Consider the following 19,701-nt stretch of genomic DNA (forward strand, 5'->3'; position numbering starts at 1 on the left):
CTGTTGGAATCCCGTCCCATTTATCGATGGAGTTTATAACAGACCTTTGGAAGATGTTTTGCACACTTCTGCCCGTCTATTTATATACAGTATGTCTTTCACCCAGGTCTTCTCTTCATGTATCTCTTTTGCACCCCCTCCTGCCTCCCCATCTACACCCTTGCAGCAGCTCCCTGGCTCATTCCTCCTAATAGTGAGGAAGGCTCATGGCTAGGCTGCCATTCCCTGAGATAGGCAAGTCGCATCAAATACTTTAGCCACATTTCATCTCTCTATTGCATTCATTAGGATTTCACGGAACTGCTGATATGGGGTTTGAGCCAGGGGAATCTGGGACCTCCTGCAGTTAAATGTGTTCAAGCAAGAGTCGGCAAGAAGAGTGATATTTACACATGGGGAAACATAAGTGGGTAAGTTTAGGGTTTGACCTCCCCCTTAACTTCTGTTTAAAAATCCATTTATTGCTTATAGGTCCATTTTATTCCTTCTGTCAATTTCAGGTTGAAAAGCAAACAAACAGGAATTCTGCTAAATTGTATCAAAAAAGGGGTGTAAATCTCTAGGGCCTGTGAGCTTGGTTTATCATTCAACAATAGCAACGTGTATTGATTTTGTCCATATCTTTGAGCAGGACTTCTGAACTCTGGGCTCTGAACTCTGATGTCATCCAATGTTTGTTAGAAATGTTTAATTAAATATGTCATGATTGAATGCTAAGGATGGTGAAATGGTCTTGTTAAGCACACTAGCTTTATGTCAGTCAAACTGTGCTATAGGTAAAAGAGAGATCACATGCAATGAAAATCAGTAGACATGGGCTCATCCTTTAAACATTTTACACACATGAATTGATTCTCTTCACAAGCCTCTTTTCTCAAGACAAAAGAGATTCTGTTTTTCTGCTTTCCCCTGTTCTAACCTGTTGTGTCAGAGTAGGATGCACATCATGGAAACAAAGTCCATTGAACAGCTGATTCTGAGGCTTCGGACAAACAACAAGGCGGAAAGAGATGCTGAAAGACACAGCTATCACTGTTTGGAGGACGATGCTAAGTACATATTTCCCCAAAGGGAAAGAAGTACACTAAGATGAGTGAGCCCAATGGGCAAATGGAGTTCTTTTTTATCAAACATTGAGTTATATGTGAAAAACTGAGAAATATGTGCTGATACTCACGGATTCCAAGATTACTTTCACACTCTGCTAAAAGGGTATAAATATGCAGCCATTACAAATATATAAAGCTTGCAATCCAATTTACAGCCTTCCCCACAATTGTCATGTCCTGCCAGAGGGGTGATATTGTTGTCAAACTGTCCAGGCTATACCGTAACATGGGGCCTTGATATCATTATTGTAAACTGACTGAAACTGGTGCCATTGTTGTCATGAATTGGTTCAGCCGAGCTTTGCATGCACGGCCCTGTAACTTGGCAACGCAGGCTAATTGGAAGAGCTGAAGACGTGGCTTGTGCAACATTGTAAGACCAGCTCTTCAGACTCACAGCAATGCAGGAATCCGCAGAACGCACAGATGCACGTATCCCTGGAACAAAGGCTGAAGGCTTTGCTTTTTTTAACCCGATCACCATCTCTGTAAACAAGTGTATCGCACTGGTGTATGAGGGGGGAGGCACAAACAGTTTCCGTCATCAATCTGGACTTACTGGCTAGATTTAATTATGTTGTCAGCCAGTAAGTAGCGTGAGTCACCCATGTAGGAAACAGTGGATCGCAGCACGTCTTCTAAAAGGACAAAAAAAAAACCTCCAATACCAATCCATACTTTAATTTACTGGATGTGAAATACAGACATTTTGAAAAGATACTTTTCATTGCAATTGCGTTTACTGTCCAATATTCCTGTGGTTGTTCCTCGACTGCACTAGAATTTTGAGTAATAAATAAGAGGACGTTTTACATCTTTATTGTGATTCTTAAGCTACCGTGCACACACATGAACACACAATGGGCTCACAGTATTCACTGAGGTAAAAGAATACTGTAGGCTCTGGAGATGCTCAGTTGCATCAAACAGGACATGCTTGTGCAAATCATCAAAGAAGCTTTAATTGCACAATCGCTTCCTAATCGCTCACTGTAGCTGCCATGAGAGAGTTCTGGCTATGTACTCAAAGAGCAGGCTGCCCTTAGGGTTCAATCTCCAAACCATCACCCCAGTCACAAGTTAATGAGATCAAAACCAGCACAGTAAGATGTAGCCCAATAGCTTTACTATGTCAGTGTTCAAAGCTCCTTGCTGTAGCATTGGTTTTCTGTTATCAGACTGTTGTCTTTCTGCTCTTGAACTCCCCTCCAGTTCATTTTTATTCCAGCTTGAAATCTCTTATTCTGCAACCCACCGCATGTCTCTTCTTTTGTTCTATTTGATTGTAAACAAGTCTGCTGTAAAATGATGAGTTTTACTTAAACACAGAATATTTCTGGACATTCCGTTCGTTCCACCTGAGAATTGGCTGCTGTACTTCAGTTGTTTGCACTGGCAATAACATGTATGGTGTTTGTTATAACTCTTCCTTCAAAGTGTCTGAATCTCAATTCTCATGGCTCTAAATGCCAGAGCTTGACTACGGAAAGAGAATTTTGTTTTTCGTTTTTGACATCAAACCTCTGCAGGCGTGTAATGAAAGGACTTTTCAGGTTTGCATTGCCATATTAACAAACAGAAATATAATTGTTAAGTGAATACAAATGATTATCTATACATTTGTGCGTGAATGTCTTTTATAACTTACTTTTTCTTTGAAGATGATAGGTGTTCATTAGAAAAACGCTTTGATGCAACCTGTACTGTATGTCAGCATTAACTTCATGTTGTCTCACTAACAGGTATGTCTTTGTGTGAGAGGCAATTTGTCTGGAAAACTACTGGGCAAGAAAGCTGTGGACTGTGTGATTTGATATGTTTGGGTGCAGGCCATTTCAATTTGCCAGTGCCAATAGCTGGGACTATTGGCAGAGCAATTGAAATTATCCACCTTGTTTCAGAGAGTGTCTTCAGTTGTGATACAGTATAATCCTTGCTGTCTGACACTTGCACTCATGAACTCTGCCGTAGCCTGCTATGTTATTCACTTTTTATTGAATATGTTTATGGAGTTTATTTTTATCTTTCTTTCACTATTTTGTCCTCTGTGCAACATTATTTTGCAAACAAATTACTTTTGAATTATTTGAAAGGTGAATCAATAGCTGTGTGAGAAAAAGATGAGGAGTATAGTGAAATAAGATTCAATATTAGCTTGTTTGTTTGTTTTTTTTTAGAGGAGCTCTAGGGGGAATTCTCCAGATATCTCTAGTCAGGCTCAGTTACATAACTAGAAGTTCAAAAATATTAAGTAGTAGTAAAATGTGGGCATTTGAGATGTCTTAAGGAATTTAGAATTTATAGTTTGTGATTAATTTTTAGCTTTTCTGTTTAGAACTGTTTAACAAAAGCTTCCTGTTTGATTGACAAATTAACAGGCATGTTCCTGGCAGTCACTGATCTTGGAGATCTTTAACTAGAAGCGAAGGGCAGCTTGCCTTGCTGAATAAGCTTGACGTACACTGTTGTTTATCCAGACTGGAGCAAGTCAGTCCACTAGCAGCTGGGCTCAGCAGCTATGGCAGACACGAGGCCTGGCAAAAGTGGTAAAAGCAGCACTTTAAAAATCAAAGATTTGGCCTGTGATTCAATAACATTCCTTTTAACCAAGTGTTTTTCTTTGGAAAGACAATAGTCCAGTAAAATCTGCATTCACAGTACAGAGGGATACAAAGACACCTTGAGGTTAGGTGCCCTTTTCAGGCCATAAAGCCCACTGGGGGGCAAGAGCCACCATTTTTCTTAACTATCCAACACTGGAGGTGCAGGTGATGTGGTTAACATCATGCTCCAGCCAGCCTGTTACCTCCAGAAGGATTCACCTCTGGTACTTATTTGTAAAGCAGGCTGAGTGGACCTGGGAGCCATCTGGAAGGAATTAGAGCTACATCACTTGCCCCTACCTGGGATTGAACCCAGGACCTTTTAGTCAGCAGCCAGACACCCTTGCCATCTGAGCTACCACAGCTCCATACAGACCCATTTATTAGTGTGTATACAGTATGTCTATAATTACTGGATACAGTATGTCTGTACAGTGTGCATACTTATTTTGTACAGTGATTTATTTTCTCTCCACTTTTTTGTATTCCAATTGATTCATCTCCATCATTTGCACTTATGGATTCTGAACATTTTCAAATCAGTGTGACATAAGCTGTGGATTGTTCTTTAATTTCCTCAATTTCCTGTGTGTTCTATGGCGTGTTGCATGTGAATTGTCATGAAATCACAGTGTCATCATGAAACATCTACACTTTGGGGTCTTTAGCATTTTTGCCCATTGTGTCTGCTCAGATACCACATTTATTTTAGAACTGTGTTAAAGCACTTTATGTTTCCTTAACCAACTTAACATTACATCATCTCGTAAAAGGTTATTTTCATTGCATGGATGATCTTTATCATCAAGAGATTAGAAACATATCATTTGAACATTGGCCAAAATAGAGAAGCTAGCTGGCCTATTGTGTTTGGCTGGCTCCTTGCCACATTTATGTCTCAGCTTATCCTCAAGTCTTTTATTGAAGGATCCCAGGGAATCATTTTCAATATCTCGGTGTGGCAGATTGTCCAGACACCCCAAACTCTTCTGTTCTCAATCCAAAGTGACCTCACCATATAATGTCTACTGTCCTCGTGTTGTGAAATCAAAATGATACATCTTTGCCTCAGCATTGTCTATGCCTTGCAGGAGTTTAAATGCATCAATTGAATGTCATTGTAATCTGCTTGGCACTCTGCAGTTTGTAAGGATCCAAATAGCAGTATTTCTGTACTGGAGGTTTAAATCCTTTTACTGACTCTGAAATCATTGCTTATCACAGCCATTCTGAGAGGATCAGTTCTGTTGTTCAGGGACCAGTTCACTTAGGTAAAGTTTGTGGGAAAGATCTAATGTCCAGGAAAGGTACAGAATATCTGTCTACCAGTACTATCTACCAACCTGCTGCCTCTCTTTAGCAAAGTTCAGCTCACCTGTATTTAAGACAAGATCGCTTTATTGGCCATATACAATTTCTTGCATTAGGAATTTGTCTCTTCAGATACCCCCATTTTCTCTCCATGAGACAAACAGACAGGGAGAGAAGCTTGGGGTCAGAGCACAGGGTCAGCCATTCATACAGCACCCTGAGAGCAGCTGGGGTTAAGGGCCTTGCTCAGGGGCCCAGTGGAGTAGGATTCCTCTGCCAGCCATGGGATTTGAACTGGCAACCTTTCAGCCACAGGCACAGATCCTTAGCCACAGTGCCACCACTCTGCCCCCAAATGCTCTACACGTAAATAAGGTATAAGGTATATAATAGAAAATTATAAAGGTATTGCATCCCCAGCCTGAATATGAAATATATGAGTTCTCACAAATTGGTCCTGCTTAGATGGCTATTTGCTATGATTTCTGCACATTCCAGTGACCACAGCTTCCTGTCAATGTGGCGAAAGAGAAATTGACCTGGAAATTTGGGGGAATATGAACTGAGGTGTCAACTTCATTTCACCAAAAGGCTTTAGGACTGTACAGTGCTAATTTGTTTTGTCAGTACATTGCTGGTAACATTTGCAAAATGTTCTAGGATAGATAATATGGTAAAAAGGAATCATCACAGGACTGCAGACAACAACCCAAGAAAGATAGCTATCAGGAAACAGATGTACAGTAAGTTAAGCTTACTGTACATCTGTTCACTGTTTCTGGTTACTGTTTCTGTTCAGTAACCATTACAATAATTCTGATTTGCATGGGAGATACAGCATTTTAATTGCCAGTGTTGAAATGTTTTTGGATTAAAAGGTTTATGTTACTAAGAGGCACGTTTCAGTGCAGTATACACTGGGACATTAAACATTACTCATCTGTAGATGTTGTTTTACTGCTTCGCATCTGGTGCAAGAGCTGAACTTCCAGAGGATTTTCGTTGGAAAACTACAAATAGCAATAAGTGATTAATTTTATAGTGCAGGATCTGTTTGCATCATAGGGCTTGCTGGACTTCAATGGCACGCACTTTCATTGTTAGATGACTTCCCTTCTGCTTGATGGTGAAGGCACTTGTCAAGATTTTACACTTAAGTGTGGCTTTGTGAGGGAGCTTCTGCTCTGCTCGACTCCTGTCAAAATTGACTTAAGCCCCTAAATGTAAAATTATAGATGTTGCTCTATCTGCCCTATTCGAAAGTAAAATTGTAACAATAATGCATAATATCTTCTTTTTCAAGCAGGTTGGTGAATTTTCTGTCTGCTAATAGTTCATGCTGATTATTCCTTTCTTAGCTTAATGGTATTTCAATAAGATATGAATAATATCAATATAAAACAACAAAAGAAATAAAAGACTCCAGTGCTGTGGCTCTGAAAGAGAGGAATTTATTTATTTATTTTATATAGCGCCTTTAAAGGTGGCTTCTCAAAGCGCTTTACAGGATGACAACAACAACATTATAGTGGCAATTAAACGCGTTCAGTATTCTGATTACGGTGTATTCTGATGCTGATCACAGAATAAATCTTAAATACACATCCTTTTTCCTTGCCTCTGCTCAATATCGTTACCTGCTCTGTTAATTGGACGTGGTGGGTCGTTATAATGGTTTTTCAAGCATTACAAGCTCAAGATCAAAGCTGGAGATTGTTACTCAAAGCTTAACAACATGTGACTCGGGGCAACGTCGCGAGTGATGGCATGATGTTGTGCTGGGACAGTGTGTGCTACATTCCCATTTAGCGTGCAGCATGATAACCAGCTAAGCCAGTACGGGATGAACCACCCCTTTGTCTGAGAGATCAAGCTCTCATATCTCGGTTGAAGTGCGGAGAATTTGGTTGCAGTTGTGAATTAAATAAATGTGAGCCATGTGACACTGAGAAAGCGGTTACCTTTTAGCTTACGGTCATTCTTGTGTCCTCATGGGACTGTGTGGCATCTTTTTATTGCATGCATTGGCCTCTAAAGACAGGTACACAGGCCAGTATTCCTGGCTCATGAAGCAGCGGTTCACTAAGTAAATTGCAGTTTTCTGGGAGGTCATAGCCAAGGCATGTGAAGGCAGCAGTCCAGAGCAGTGGCCAGAGTTGTGCACTCTAGCTGGAAGGCTATGAGTTGCTGCTGCTGCAGGAAGGTACTTTCTCCAATTTGTTCCAGTAAACTACCCAGCTTTGGATAGAAGTGTGAGCCAAATTAGTCGTTTTCAGACAGAGCATTGTTTTCAGCAAACATAACACAGCTGGGTCAGAAAATCTTTGCCAAAGTATTTGCAAATGAGATGAAGCTATTCGGCTGCATCTGATGTGTGTGATCGTTAGCTGTCTAGGCTAACTGAGCTTTGAATCTCATTCAATCACGGCCTGAAAAAAGTAAAGTGTTAAAAACATGGCCGAGGATCTGCTTCCAGATTCCTGCAGCATGTTGTGAAACTCCCATTCTCCATTTTAGAATGTGCTTCACCTTAGTTTCCGTTTATGTCTTCCGGTTAGTGTTTCATTGTTGATTCTGAAGACGTCTGTGGGGCTGACATTGTCAATACCTTTGAGGATTTTAAATTCAGTTCTTTTAGTTGGGCAGGAAAAGGATAGTCCTTTGAGTCTGAGAATGTTCCAGGTTCCAGAATGTTCTCTATAGATACACGAATTTATTCTTTCAGTGACTTGATTCTTAAATTGGATTTCTTCATGGCCCTCACGTGACACAAATATGTTTTACCTGGTGGCTTCCTGGAATGACAGCAATGCCTAAAAGGAGTTTATGTCCACAGGTACAACAAAGGTGATGTTTAGAAAAGGTAAATATTAGACTTTCTTGATTCTGGAAGAAGCCACTTTTAATACATTTTGAAAAAAAATCTTTGAGGTTAGGTACGTTTGAATGAAATACTGGGAAAATAAAGCTTTTATGCCAGGCTTAAGTCTAATGGAAACTCACTCCAGGCTGTATTCATAGAGCATTCATTTACAATGTTGTTTTTTAACTTTATTTTCGAAAAGGAGAAATCCCCCAGCATTGTTCTGCCAACAGAAATAGTTTTTAGCCCAGAGGCTGCTTGTGACAGGCTTTGTTCCACAGTTCCGTTATGCTGTTTCATCTGGGGGAAATGCTCTTTTTCAAAACACTTTACAAATAAGCCTACTATTTTAATGAGTAAAAAAAAAGATTCTCTTCACAATACCAACCATCAAGCCTCCATCTGAAAATATGGGAGGACAGATGAACACAAACTGAAGTCTCAAACCTTCTGGAAAATTCAGGAGTCAAACATCAGGTGGTGATGGGGTTGTTGCTGTAGTTCACGCATCTCATGAGTTACATAACTTCTCCAATGTGTGAGTACAGTGAGGAACAATAAGCATAACAAGGTTACTTAATCAGATAAAAGAGAAAATTGGTACAAGCTATAAATTAAATTTAGGTCATGGGCGATTAGTAGGCCAAGAGGTGATAATACAGGATATACAAAGAAAACACAGGAAGGATTTGCTGTGGATCTGCTCATTATAAGAGATTTTTGTATTTACATCACTGTGACACTTTCATCATCCTGCGATATTAAGGATAGTGTGATTTCATTTGTTCTTGAAACATGATAGTTATACAACAGCTGTGATCTCTTTGTTTTCAAGCAAAACTTGTATTTTTGGCAGACTGTCTATTTTTATTTGTAAGAGTAATACATTAAAAAAATGGTATGGACAGAAAAATGAGAATATGCTTTCTGCCCTGTCTCATGTAGGGTAATATAAAAATACTGTGTATTCATCCTGGGTTAAATCAATGTATAAAGTGAATTACCTGCAGTACCAAATATGCTTCATAGGTGTAAATTTTCATATTTCTCTTGCACATCCACACATTTCTCTTAGTGCTTTGCAAGACTCTATGAAATCCACAAACTTATCCTCTCCTATTGTATTGAGATATTTGCTGATCTCCAAGATAGTCTTGCAACACCACTTGAGCATTATTTTCCTGGAAGTCCTGAGCTAGACTGATAAGAATCTGAGAGTGCAAAAGCTAGGTTATACAGATGTTGGAGGTAAGAGCTCTAACAGATCAGCTTTAATGTCAGGTAGCATACAACTCCTCAGGCATTCCTCTGCTGTTGCTTAATGGCTGTCTTTAAGACAAGTAGACTAGTAATGAATAAGTAAAGAAACTAAAAGGCCCAACATATATTTCAGATGCAGCGCTTAACTCCCCTGAAGCATGACTTCTAGAAACAGTCAAAAGAATCCAAAGTAAATGAGTTAAATCCCAGTCTGTATAGCCATGATCTGATTTTAAACTGAGGGGCCATAGCCTGGATAATAAGTGACAGCGGAGGAAGTGGTAAGGACTTCTTCAGAGAAAAAAGAAATATCTCCAAAGAAACAATAACAAAGAACCTTCCTCCGTCATCAAGAAGTGCTCAATACGGATGCCATGGCTGGCTGAGTCTACCTCATGGGAGAGTCTGAATTGCATTCCGAAAAGCCAGTTAGCAGTAAAAGGCTGGGGTCTGTAGCCAAACAAAACAGCACTCTGTGACTGCACATCAGATAGGGTATATATTTCTGAATGAAAGAATGTACTTGCACAAGGGTCAGCATTACAAAGGGCAAGCAAGCATGCTGTGTCAATTCTATTGGTCATTTTGGTTCGTCACTGCCTAGGTTCATGATTCCAAACTCTGTTAAATATTCTAAAAGATTTCTTCATCCATCCAATGATCACTTCCTCTTTGTTCAGGAGTCAGGGGGTTAGCTCTAGTGTCCTGGCTACACTCTGTTCATTTTTGTACCTGATCTGGTGTACTGTGGAGCTGCTGCACATCACCCAGGTGGGGGCTACTCATCACTGGCCCCCACCCGCCCCGTTTGTAAGGCACATTGGGATCTATTGGGGGTGGAAGTGCTACACAAATGCCCTTTCACAAGGAAGAACCCCATTCAGGGGCAGCTGCAAAGGAGGAGATGGGTTGGAGGCAGAAAAATGCAAAAGGAGGTGTGTGCAAAAGACATATCCATTGTATGACAACAGTCAGTATTGATGGTGAGTTTAAACAGCTGGGTGAGATTGGATTGTCCATTATTATCCCTCACGAACTGCAGTTAAGAATTTCCATTAATTATATTGCTTAATATGTTCTCCTTTTTTCATTCTAAAGCTCATGTTTGGATGCAGTATAAATACAGAAAAAACTTTCTTATCTGAAGAGCTCTTCAGGCTCACTTTGTAACAGCGTCCACACCAGGTCACTGTTATTGACACTGTTCTCAGTCTTTAGCTCCAGCAAGTGACTAATTGCCAGTATTAAACCCCTCCCACCTTATCCAGAAAATTATCCAGTTTTATGATAAGGTTAATAATTTAAATCTGTTATCTTTATGGTTACAACTCCGTGCCATGATTCTAATTTATTCCAATAATATTTGAAGTCAAAAGAATTACTGTTCGTATGCTCCGGAGCAAAGAGCCCCATAAAATAAAACATTTCCCCATCCCAATCTGCTGAGCAAGTAGACATCACTGCAACAGAATCAAGTAATCCGTATAAAGATCATAAAGTAAAATGTGGAACTCAAATTGCTGGAGAGGGGCTGTGTATCATATGACATGGCAAGCTATCTAAGACTGTGCCTCTTAATGAGAGAATTTTGTAAGTGGGCTGGCTAATTGGTAGGCAGCAAACAGCTGGTGTCCCTTCTCCTTGAATATCAGCTAAAATCTAAACCGTTAATAATAGTGGTTTGATTTTCAGCTCCCTAGCACATAGCCTTTTTTATACTAAGCTTAAATGGAGGACAGAAAAATCTGCTTCTTGGATACTGTGGGATGCACATAATAATAATTATAATTTCTTAATCAAAGGGCAACTTGACCAGGACACTGGGGTAACACATGGTGCATATTTATTATTTTTTATAAATAGAACTGCATCACTGTGTCCCTGTAACAGTTACTACTGTCAGGGGGAAATGCCACATCTGATATCAATTGGCCTAGCTCTTCAGCTGCTGCTCCATCTTGTTTTCTAATCTTGTAAATGGAGAGAAATCACATCTTGACAGGAAGCACTTTTTAATTGGTTAAAAAAAAAGATTTTATTGTTCTCCTAAGAAGGGTGCCACAGAGTTCAGAGAGGACGATGGGCTGGAAAACGGGCAGACAGTTGTCTCTTTTAAAGTTAGTTCTTCTACTGAAATAATATAGGAAGGGCAGACTGAAAGCTTGCTCAGATGCAGACAGAATATTAAAAATAATACACAGAAGTACGAACATGTGCAATGCAAGTGGAGGGAAACATGAAATGGCCAAGATACATAAACAAAACCCATGTGAGAAGACGTCAGTCCAAGTGGATTTGATGTAAATGACAATCTTTGGTATTAAGGACCACAACCACAATGATGCCGGCTGTGAGCTGCACTGGCATCAAGGCAGAAAATATATAATGAAAGATGAAAGGTAGGGCTACAGAGCTCATGGACGTAAGCAGCATGAAGATTGCTGAAGCCCAGCCATGAGAGCCAACAGAGATAGAGAGGTGAACACTTGGAAATGTGACGAGGGCATCATCCACGAGCGCAGGAAAGGTCACAAAACCTTTGAAGTGTTACACATGGCGCACTATCTGAGGGCAACAGATCTGGAAAGGACAATGTTGATATTGCTTTAATGCCAAGATGAATGGCTTGGTCCTTAACAGCGACTTGTATGTTTTACATTGTTTCAGGTTTCTCTGGTCTCTTTAAAGCACGTGGATCTGAAGAACTGGGAGAAGCTGTTACATTGGTCAAACTAGGACAAAACCCTGACTGGGGCTGTTAACACCCCAGCTGGACTGAAAACCCACGGAGACACCAGCCCTTCATGCGCAGGACTGGGGACTCCTGTTGTAGAATAACTAGCTAATGAAGACAAATTAATCGGCCCGATTTTTTTCAGCAAAATATGCTCATATATAATTCAATCCGTATGTTATTGCATATCTCGGTCCACAATCTGTTACATCCGCTGCTGTAACATGTAACAGACTTCACTGTGTATACAGTAAATAACATTTCAACCTAAAAAACTACTAAATTACATACTGTATGGTTTATTAAACCTGTTCACTGTTGTGAAGATAAATTCAGAAATTACAGAATTGTTTCGCGATTGTATAAAATTCCTTATTACTAACATACGGTATTTCTCATTTTATTTTTAAAGAAAAATCATTTAAATATCTTTGCATAGCTGTATCGTTCATGCGAGTGCACTGAAACTGGTAATCAGACGTCATCACAATGCTAAGCATGAAACCTGACGTAGACTCGAAAGGCTGTATCCTTCTACACAGAAGAAACACGCCAGATTGATGACGCGTATTTTGTGCGCCTGAATAGCAGAAATGGCAGAGATGGCGGCGGTGATTCCGAAGCAGGAGGCAGAAGATGAGGATTGTTCTTTGCTTCCGCTTGTTCATGACATCATCAAATGGTAAAAATCAACGTGTTAAAGACAGCTTTTGTCTTTGCCTGCAGTTATCGTCTGACCTTGGGTGTTTTAACGTTCGTGAATCTAGTTGTAACCGCAGGAACAAACACAAACTTTGAAACCTAATTGATGCATCGTGTCATTTCTGTCGGCAGTTTCTTATTGTTTTTCCTTTTTTTTAAGAAGTTGTGAATGGTATTGATGATCTTTGTCTGAAAAAAACATTTGCTGCAAATCTCCGCTTTTTCAATTCAAGCTTATTCTGAAGGGGTGTGAATAGCACAGTTCTTTAAGAGTTGCACGAAAGCTTGAACTTGCCCTTACGTGAGCTGCAGTGCCTTAACACCTCCCACAGTACGCTGTAGCTGGGGCAGGTGATTTCTCCCATCAATAACAAACGCTCGGATATCGGTGTCTACACACATGGGCTTCCTGTAAAAAAAAGTCTACGAGGATATGTAAGGAAGCATATGTGTTTGTTTTGTTTTACCAGTGTCACACAAAACCCGTTGTGTTTTATATATCTCGTTTAGGAGTTACTTATCTATTATGAATGACAAATAGAAAACTATAGAGACTATAGTGACCCTGGAGCGCACTAATAGCTACTTTAAGGCACATCGTAATATTCAGCATTATTTCGTTTTGAGAAGTCGATTTTTACACCTAAATCACACTACTCTGCATCAGAATATGGTTTCAGTGCCCTGTAAATTGCACTGGTTCAGAGCAGAATTCAAAGAGATTGACATTTGCCTGTTCAGCTGTACTGCACTGAATGATCTACTTCCAAAGTTTCTTGATGTCTTATTCCACGTGTGTAGTCTAACAGTTCATCTAAGATGTGCTGAATTGGGCCTTTTTACTACCGAAGACAACACAGAAGGCGAAAGAGCCTTATCCTAATTTGCAACACTCCTTGCCCAAATCCATTAGAGATCCTGTGGCAGGTGACGTTCTTAAACTTTTCTTTAAAATATAGCTCTTCACTGTAGCTTTTAATTTGAATTTTACTTTTGCTTTTACTGGGTCAATTTATTGGGCATTTTTTTGTTATTGCTTCTGTTGTGTTTTAAGTGTGCTCTATTGCATTGTTTTTTATTGCTCTTATAAAAATAGTTTATTGTTATTATTATTATTATTATTATTTCAAAGAGTGACATAATAGGGTTTAAAATAATTGGCATTCTGGTATTCTTGTCTTTATGTTTGATAGTATGGACAAGGACAGCCAAGATGTCCACCAGGAACTGAACAAACTCAAGATGAAGATCCAGGAGGCTAGGGAGCAGATTTTGGCTATGCCTGGGATCAGCCTGAGTCCCGAACAGCAGCAACAGCAACTGCAGAACCTCAGGGAGCAGGTACGCACCAAGAACCAGCTGCTGCAGAAGTACAAGAGCCTGTGTATGTTTGACATCCCCAAACCCTAGAGAGGGCTGGTCGCCTTTAAAGACCTCCACTGTAGATGCTGCCTGTGAGGGATGCTTGGGGAAAGACCCGTTTCAAAATCACATGGAGAAAGACAGCCTTGTTTTTTTAAAGGTAACTCGCTTGACTTGGACACAGCTCTGCAGCGATCTGGAAGTGATTGCGTTGGGAAGAGGCTTGAGCAAAAGACTGCTGTTCTCGAATCGTTCGGTTGAGATGCATTTTTATTAGTTAAGAAGTTGTCGGACGAGCTGTTATAATATTTAGGAGGGATAGGCCTTCGGTTTATGTTTTTCATCTATAATAACACATGGTGATGTTTGACTTTTTTTTTTACTTTTGTATTTATTGCCGAGTATATTTGAACAAGAAAGACTGATTTACAATGTTTGCACATTTGATTCATTTTCATATGCAGCGTTTTCAGATAATTACTCATCGGGTAACTGATTCAAACTTTGTTTAATAAGGCAGTTTATTAAATTCTGCTTATCAGTAATATCTTGTTAAAGGTTTCATGTAAATTAAAGTTTAGGCAGGAGGTGTAAGACTTATATTTGTAATTTCAAAGAGAGCTTCAACCAGAGGGAACCATTCCTTGTATCTTCAGCAGTCCACAGGAAGAGAAGAAGTTTAACTGTCTTCATGTTGCTTTTGTACCTATTGTCTGAAATCTGGCTGCAATACATCTATGAGGTTTTAAAGATAGCATGGGCTGAGTATTATAAAAAAGGCAAAATATCACATATCTGAGAAAATGATACTCTGTAACAGGTTGGTGCAACTCTAGTTATGGAGTGCTGGTGTGTCTGCAGGTTTTCATTCAGGCGTATTGAGTAATTCTTACCGTATAAGATACATATTCAGTACCCTACTTATGTTAGCAAAGCCTACAGTCTCTTAGGGATATCGAACATACTGTACTTGATAAGACTGCAAGTTTAGATTCATTAATGCAGTTTTGATGAAGTATTCAGTTCTTCACACTCGGCAACAGAATTCCTCTTTCTTTCACTTGGCCACTCCTGTAGTATATTTCATTTGATAGAGGTAGTTTGCATTGTAGCATTTTTTTTTAATTTGTTGCACGTTAACATTTACATGATTTATTTGCTTGTCCCAAGCATATTGAAAATACAATTTGTGTTAATCGGGGATCACTTGTCCATTGCTTCATTTAAATCACTCTTGATACTTTTAACAGATGTCTGCCTGAACCAATTGGATTATTTTCAAAATAGTTTATTGTTCAGTTCAATGTATTTTTATATAACGCCTTTCACAACGAGGGTGCCCCCTTGTTAGGATAGGATAATTACTTATTTGATATTCTTTATAAACTTGGTAAATATAATTAACTGTAAACCCTGTTCTATCAGACATATGCGATGGCTTGAGCTGAAATCTGCTGCACTCTTATTGATGTGCAGTGGAATAAGAGGCTACCTGCTGTCCCTGTTCAGGTCTGAGGCATTTAAAGTCAAAATTCACCCGACTTCGATTCTGAACTTGTACTGCTAGCCCATAAAACGAATGCCAGTGTATTCTGTTTCCGTAGGGTGAAAGAGTTGGGAAGTCCATATGATTCAAAAGGGTTGTGTTAATAGCAGTCAGTTTTATCCGTTTGCTTTGAATGGCTTGTATTTGCACATAATTCGAAATGCGGCGGGACAGTTTATTGACGCACCTGTATAAACTACTTCGCTCAAGGCAACATCACCAGTGCCCTACCTAGAGTATGAATCTGCAACTTTACAGGTAAGAGTTGAGAGACCTAACAGATTTGACCTTTTCTTATCTGGGGTTCAATACGCCCATCCATTTTCCAGCTGGAGCCTATCTTGGCAAACAGTGGGCGCATCCCGGGACACACACAGACGTGCGCACGCACACACTCGCCCCAGAAGCCAATTACAAATTTACCTCTGGGGGGGGGGGGAGACCCATGTGAACACAGACAGCACCCCAAGTCCAGAATTGAACCCAGAGCACTAGTGCTGCAAGGCAGCAGCGCTAGCCACTGTGCCACTCTGCTGCCCTGTTTTTAATGCATTGTAAGGAATACTCATTTGAGTACATGTGAGCACCATATAGTTTTGTAGTTGAGAAGTAAAAGTACTGCAAGGTTAGAGGAGAGGGGAAAGAGCCAGAAGATAACAAATAGTTTAAGATCTTTTATTTTTCTTTATAAAATGACATTGACATATAAGAATAAATAGACATTCACAAAATTTGTTCTTGTTGCAACATTCAAGTGCTGTTTTAAGTTATAAATCATTTATAACAAACTGTAAACAATCGGTTTTTACAAATTGCACACCACCCTGAAGTTTTTTTTTTACCTGCTGTACCAGTACGGTAAGATTTAAAAAATGAACACATGTATAACAGCGCGTTGTTGTGTTTTCTTTTTAAAGAAATCTCAGGGTTTTTGTTGACCACATCACATTTAGCGCCCTGACACTCATGCGGGGGGGGGGGAAGGTGTTCTGTATAGAAGTCTGCCCAGCTCATACAACACAAGCGCTCCGAGTCTCTTACAAGTGTCACGATTGAGGACAGGTTGCCGCCGAGAGAAACTGGAAACTACCTGGATGAGCCCCGGTCTCTGAGCGCCACCTCTAACACCGGTTATCAGAACAAGCTTTCTGAGGGGCCAGTCATCAGACCCGCTCGGTGTGAGTTTAACTTCGTCTCGGGTTCTCCCGTTCTTTCGGTGGCAGTATTTAGCTGATGATGCATCTTTCTTTATCCTTCCCCTGGCTGCCGCCGATAGCTTTCTCTTTAATGTACATCAAGTCACTGTGCACGCTTGGGCGCCGGGCAAAGGGAGCGACAATGCCGTAGACGTCCCCGTCTTTGAACTTCTTGTTTTTGATGGATTTGCGGTGGAGCATGTCGCAGTACTGCACCGAGACCTTGCGGTGGAGGTCGGGGCTCATTTCGTGCGGCAGCTTGGCCATGACGAAGAGAGTCCGAAACATTTTGTCCACGTTGGTGTTCTTCTTGGCCGAGATCTCGAAGTAGGCGCATTTGTCGTCCCCGGCAATGAGCTGATCGATGTCTTCCCGTTGCACCTCCCGGTACAGCTCCCGGTCACCTTTGTTTCCGCAGATGACCAGCGGCACGTCCACGTTCTCCTTGGTCTTGTTTTTCAAGCAGGACTTGGTCTCAAATATTTGCTGTTTCAGACGCTGGACTTCCTCGAAGGAATCCTTGTTGTCCAGGCTGAACACCAGGATGAAGACGTCACCTGAGGAAAACAGACACACAAGATTTAAGTCTCATTCGCTGGGAGCCAACTGTGCAACACACAGCAGTTTGCATCTAGTTCTGGGCGTTTTACCAGGATGTGCTTTGGCTAGCAAAAGTAGCTTTTACATCTGATAACTTGTTAAAAAGTTGGGTTTTTTTTTCCCCTCGCGTTTGCACAGACAGGAAGAGAAAAGCTGCTTGCAAATATCACTTTCAGTCATGCAGCTACCTCCCTAATTCTAAATGGTTAACGCACTACCTACAAATAAAATTCAATTTACCTGTGAGTATGGACAGGCGCCTCATAGCCGGAAAAGGGTGATTTCCAGAGGTGTCTAAAATATCCAGCTGATAAGCGTCTCCCCTGATGCTGTAAAATTTCCTGTGAAAGTCTTCAATGGTCGGCGTGTACTGGTCATCAAACCTCCCGTTCAGAAAACGGGAGATGATGGACGTTTTGCCAACTTTAGTGGAGCCCAGAATCACCATCCTGTAGCAGTTCTTGGCCGGGATGTCAAACTCGTTCTCTGAGGGTGTCATTTTCTTAATCATGGCTGCGAGGTTTTCGCCCAGGTCGTTTTCAGCGGCTAGACAAAAGCACCGTCTTGCCTTGCGGACTTCTGTCAAACTCGGTTCAGCACTGTAGCTGTTCTGAGTTCGAAGCCTTGAGCTGCCGCCTTTATATTGGGAAAAGGCGACCCCTCCTCTACGAGTCGTCATCACCTACGCAGCGCCTCGAAAAGCAAAGCGAAAAAAGAAAACTTGCAGGTGCCTGATTTTGCGTCAGTCTCTGAAATACTGGGAACATGAGATCTTAGTTGCTAAAGGAACACGAGCAGAAACGGGAGCCGAAGACAAGTTGTCGCTTTTTCTTAATTTTCTTAAAAATGACCGCATCTCTATATTTCTTTAAAGGCACAAGGGGGGAGACGTGCCATTTCGTTAATATTTGTAACATTGTTTCCAGAGCTTGAACTTTGGACTGCTCATGTACCCAGAGAGAGAGCAGAAATGTTGCGTTCAGCAGCGCCTTCCGAAACTTTAGTTGTGCATTAATTGAGGTCGGCTGCTGAGAAATGACGTGAATTTAGTTGGGTTTTTTTAAAAAAAAATCGCTTCAAAACAAAAGCTAAACCATCGTGAATTCATCCTCTTTAGTTTGCCTCGCGCGTAACGAAGGTTTAGGTTTGGAAAAATGGTATGAAACGGGTTCTTTAAAACATTTAGGCACTTTAGAAATAGTTCCGATATATGGCATAATAAATGCAAAGACTACCGCCGATCTTAATGTAATAAGAATGACTCCGTATCTCTCACTTTACAAGATTTAATGTTGTGCGCTACAACGCAGGAGAAAAGCGCAGCTTTCCACGTTTAGGAACTGCAAAGATTCCTGTAATATTTCGCTTCGGAAAGGCAAAGGCGAATCCACAGACACGCACTCCACATGTAATTACATACTGCACTAGTTTATAAATCATCAGAACTGCGAAAAGGACAATAATAGATATTTCAAATATGGTTTGCCTGTCTATACGCGTGGTTAACGACTAAACGAAGATTGGGAAATCAGAGGCTATAGGACGGGCTTGCGAGAAATGAAGATCTGTTTGTGCAAAGTCAGACTTCGCAAGCTCAGGTGTCATGCTCGCTGAACCGCTGCCACAGAAGTCGGGAAACCCAGCATTCGGGAACGATCTTGTTATTCTCCTTTTGCGGTGTTCGGTTCGCTTTTTACGCAATTCTTTTCTGAAACTGCAGAGGAATCTTGTAGTGAAATGTCCTGTTTCTGTTTTGGATATCGCAAAAACATCCCTTTTGTTTTCCGAAATGCTTATGCTACTTGCGACAGGCAGGGCTCGGTTGGTAGTAATACTTGACCGACATAATTTGTGCCAATAAACGTGCCCACTCCCCATCAAGAATATTGTTCCAAGAACTGTGTGGCGTTTACAGTAAGGATAGTGAAGCACATTTTCTCGTTTTGTATACCATAAAAAGAATGTATGCATTTCATTGGCCAACATTAATTACACTCTTAGCTTTTTAAAGCGAACCCCGCTTTCGTTTTGATACTTTGCTATACTGTTGCATTTTAAAGTGCGCAAACGCACAGCAACAATTAAAAAAAAGTCTACATCTGTTAAAACGTCATACAGCCTCTATAGCACATATTTTAAAGCAGAAGTAGAATGATTTCTGAAAAAAATCCAGCAGGATACTTGCAGGACTCCAGAAGAACTTTGACCTTCCCAGATTTTACGATTTCTGAATCCTTATTACTTTGTCATTTTGTACACAACTGTCTTGAGAGAATTCATTAGTACAGATCTCATGGTTCATGTCAGTTCGAAATCCTCGATAGCTCAGTGAAAAAGCATGAGCTGACACAACATACAGTATGTATGATGCGCTAGGATTTTGACAAGAGAGTTGCTGTTCTTGGTCGGTGAGCG

The 19,701-nt window shown here is 40.6% G+C and overlaps 2 protein-coding genes across 3 annotated transcripts; one reads left to right on the forward strand and one right to left on the reverse strand.

Moving 5' to 3' along the window:
* The first annotated feature begins 9,902 nt into the window (after positions 1–9,902).
* On the forward strand, positions 9,903–15,144 carry med9 (mediator complex subunit 9). Of its 2 annotated transcripts, none has more exons than XM_088936962.1 (3): positions 9,903–10,129; positions 11,814–12,562; positions 13,776–15,144. In XM_088936962.1, the coding sequence occupies exons 2-3, from the start codon at positions 12,474–12,476 to the stop codon at positions 13,990–13,992; spliced, it is 306 nt and encodes a 101-aa protein (XP_088793088.1). In that variant the 5' UTR covers positions 9,903–10,129; positions 11,814–12,473; the 3' UTR covers positions 13,993–15,144. The 2 variants fall into 2 exon arrangements, with proteins under 2 accessions (XP_088793088.1, XP_088793089.1); XM_088936963.1 differs by having other exon boundaries at positions 9,903–10,081.
* Positions 15,145–16,151: 1,007 nt separating this feature from the next.
* Positions 16,152–17,892, reverse strand: rasd1 (RAS, dexamethasone-induced 1). Its single transcript, XM_088936961.1, has 2 exons — positions 17,527–17,892; positions 16,152–17,243 (listed from the first exon to the last, which is right to left on the reverse strand). Exons 1-2 carry the CDS (start codon positions 17,795–17,797, stop codon positions 16,717–16,719), a joined length of 798 nt encoding a protein of 265 aa, XP_088793087.1. The 5' UTR covers positions 17,798–17,892; the 3' UTR covers positions 16,152–16,716.
* Positions 17,893–19,701: the final 1,809 nt, after the last annotated feature.

The sequence above is a fragment of the Atractosteus spatula genome, chromosome 18, assembly GCF_055471065.1.
Source record: "Atractosteus spatula isolate fAtrSpa1 chromosome 18, fAtrSpa1.hap1, whole genome shotgun sequence".
In the NCBI taxonomy this organism is placed as follows: Eukaryota; Metazoa; Chordata; class Actinopteri; order Semionotiformes; family Lepisosteidae; genus Atractosteus; species Atractosteus spatula.

Bases quoted from the DNA above. Each gene is read 5' to 3' on its own strand.
- med9 (XM_088936962.1), top strand. From the start codon at position 12,474: ATGGCAGAGATGGCGGCGGTGATTCCGAAGCAGGAGGCAGAAGATGAG. The intron at 12,563-13,775 runs GTAAAAATCAAC...TATGTTTGATAG, and splicing joins GTTCATGACATCATCAAATG to TATGGACAAGGACAGCCAAG.
- rasd1 (XM_088936961.1), bottom strand. From the start codon at position 17,797: ATGATTAAGAAAATGACACCCTCAGAGAACGAGTTTGACATCCCGGCC. The intron at 17,244-17,526 runs GTAAATTGAATT...TGTTTTCCTCAG, and splicing joins GCGCCTGTCCATACTCACAG to GTGACGTCTTCATCCTGGTG.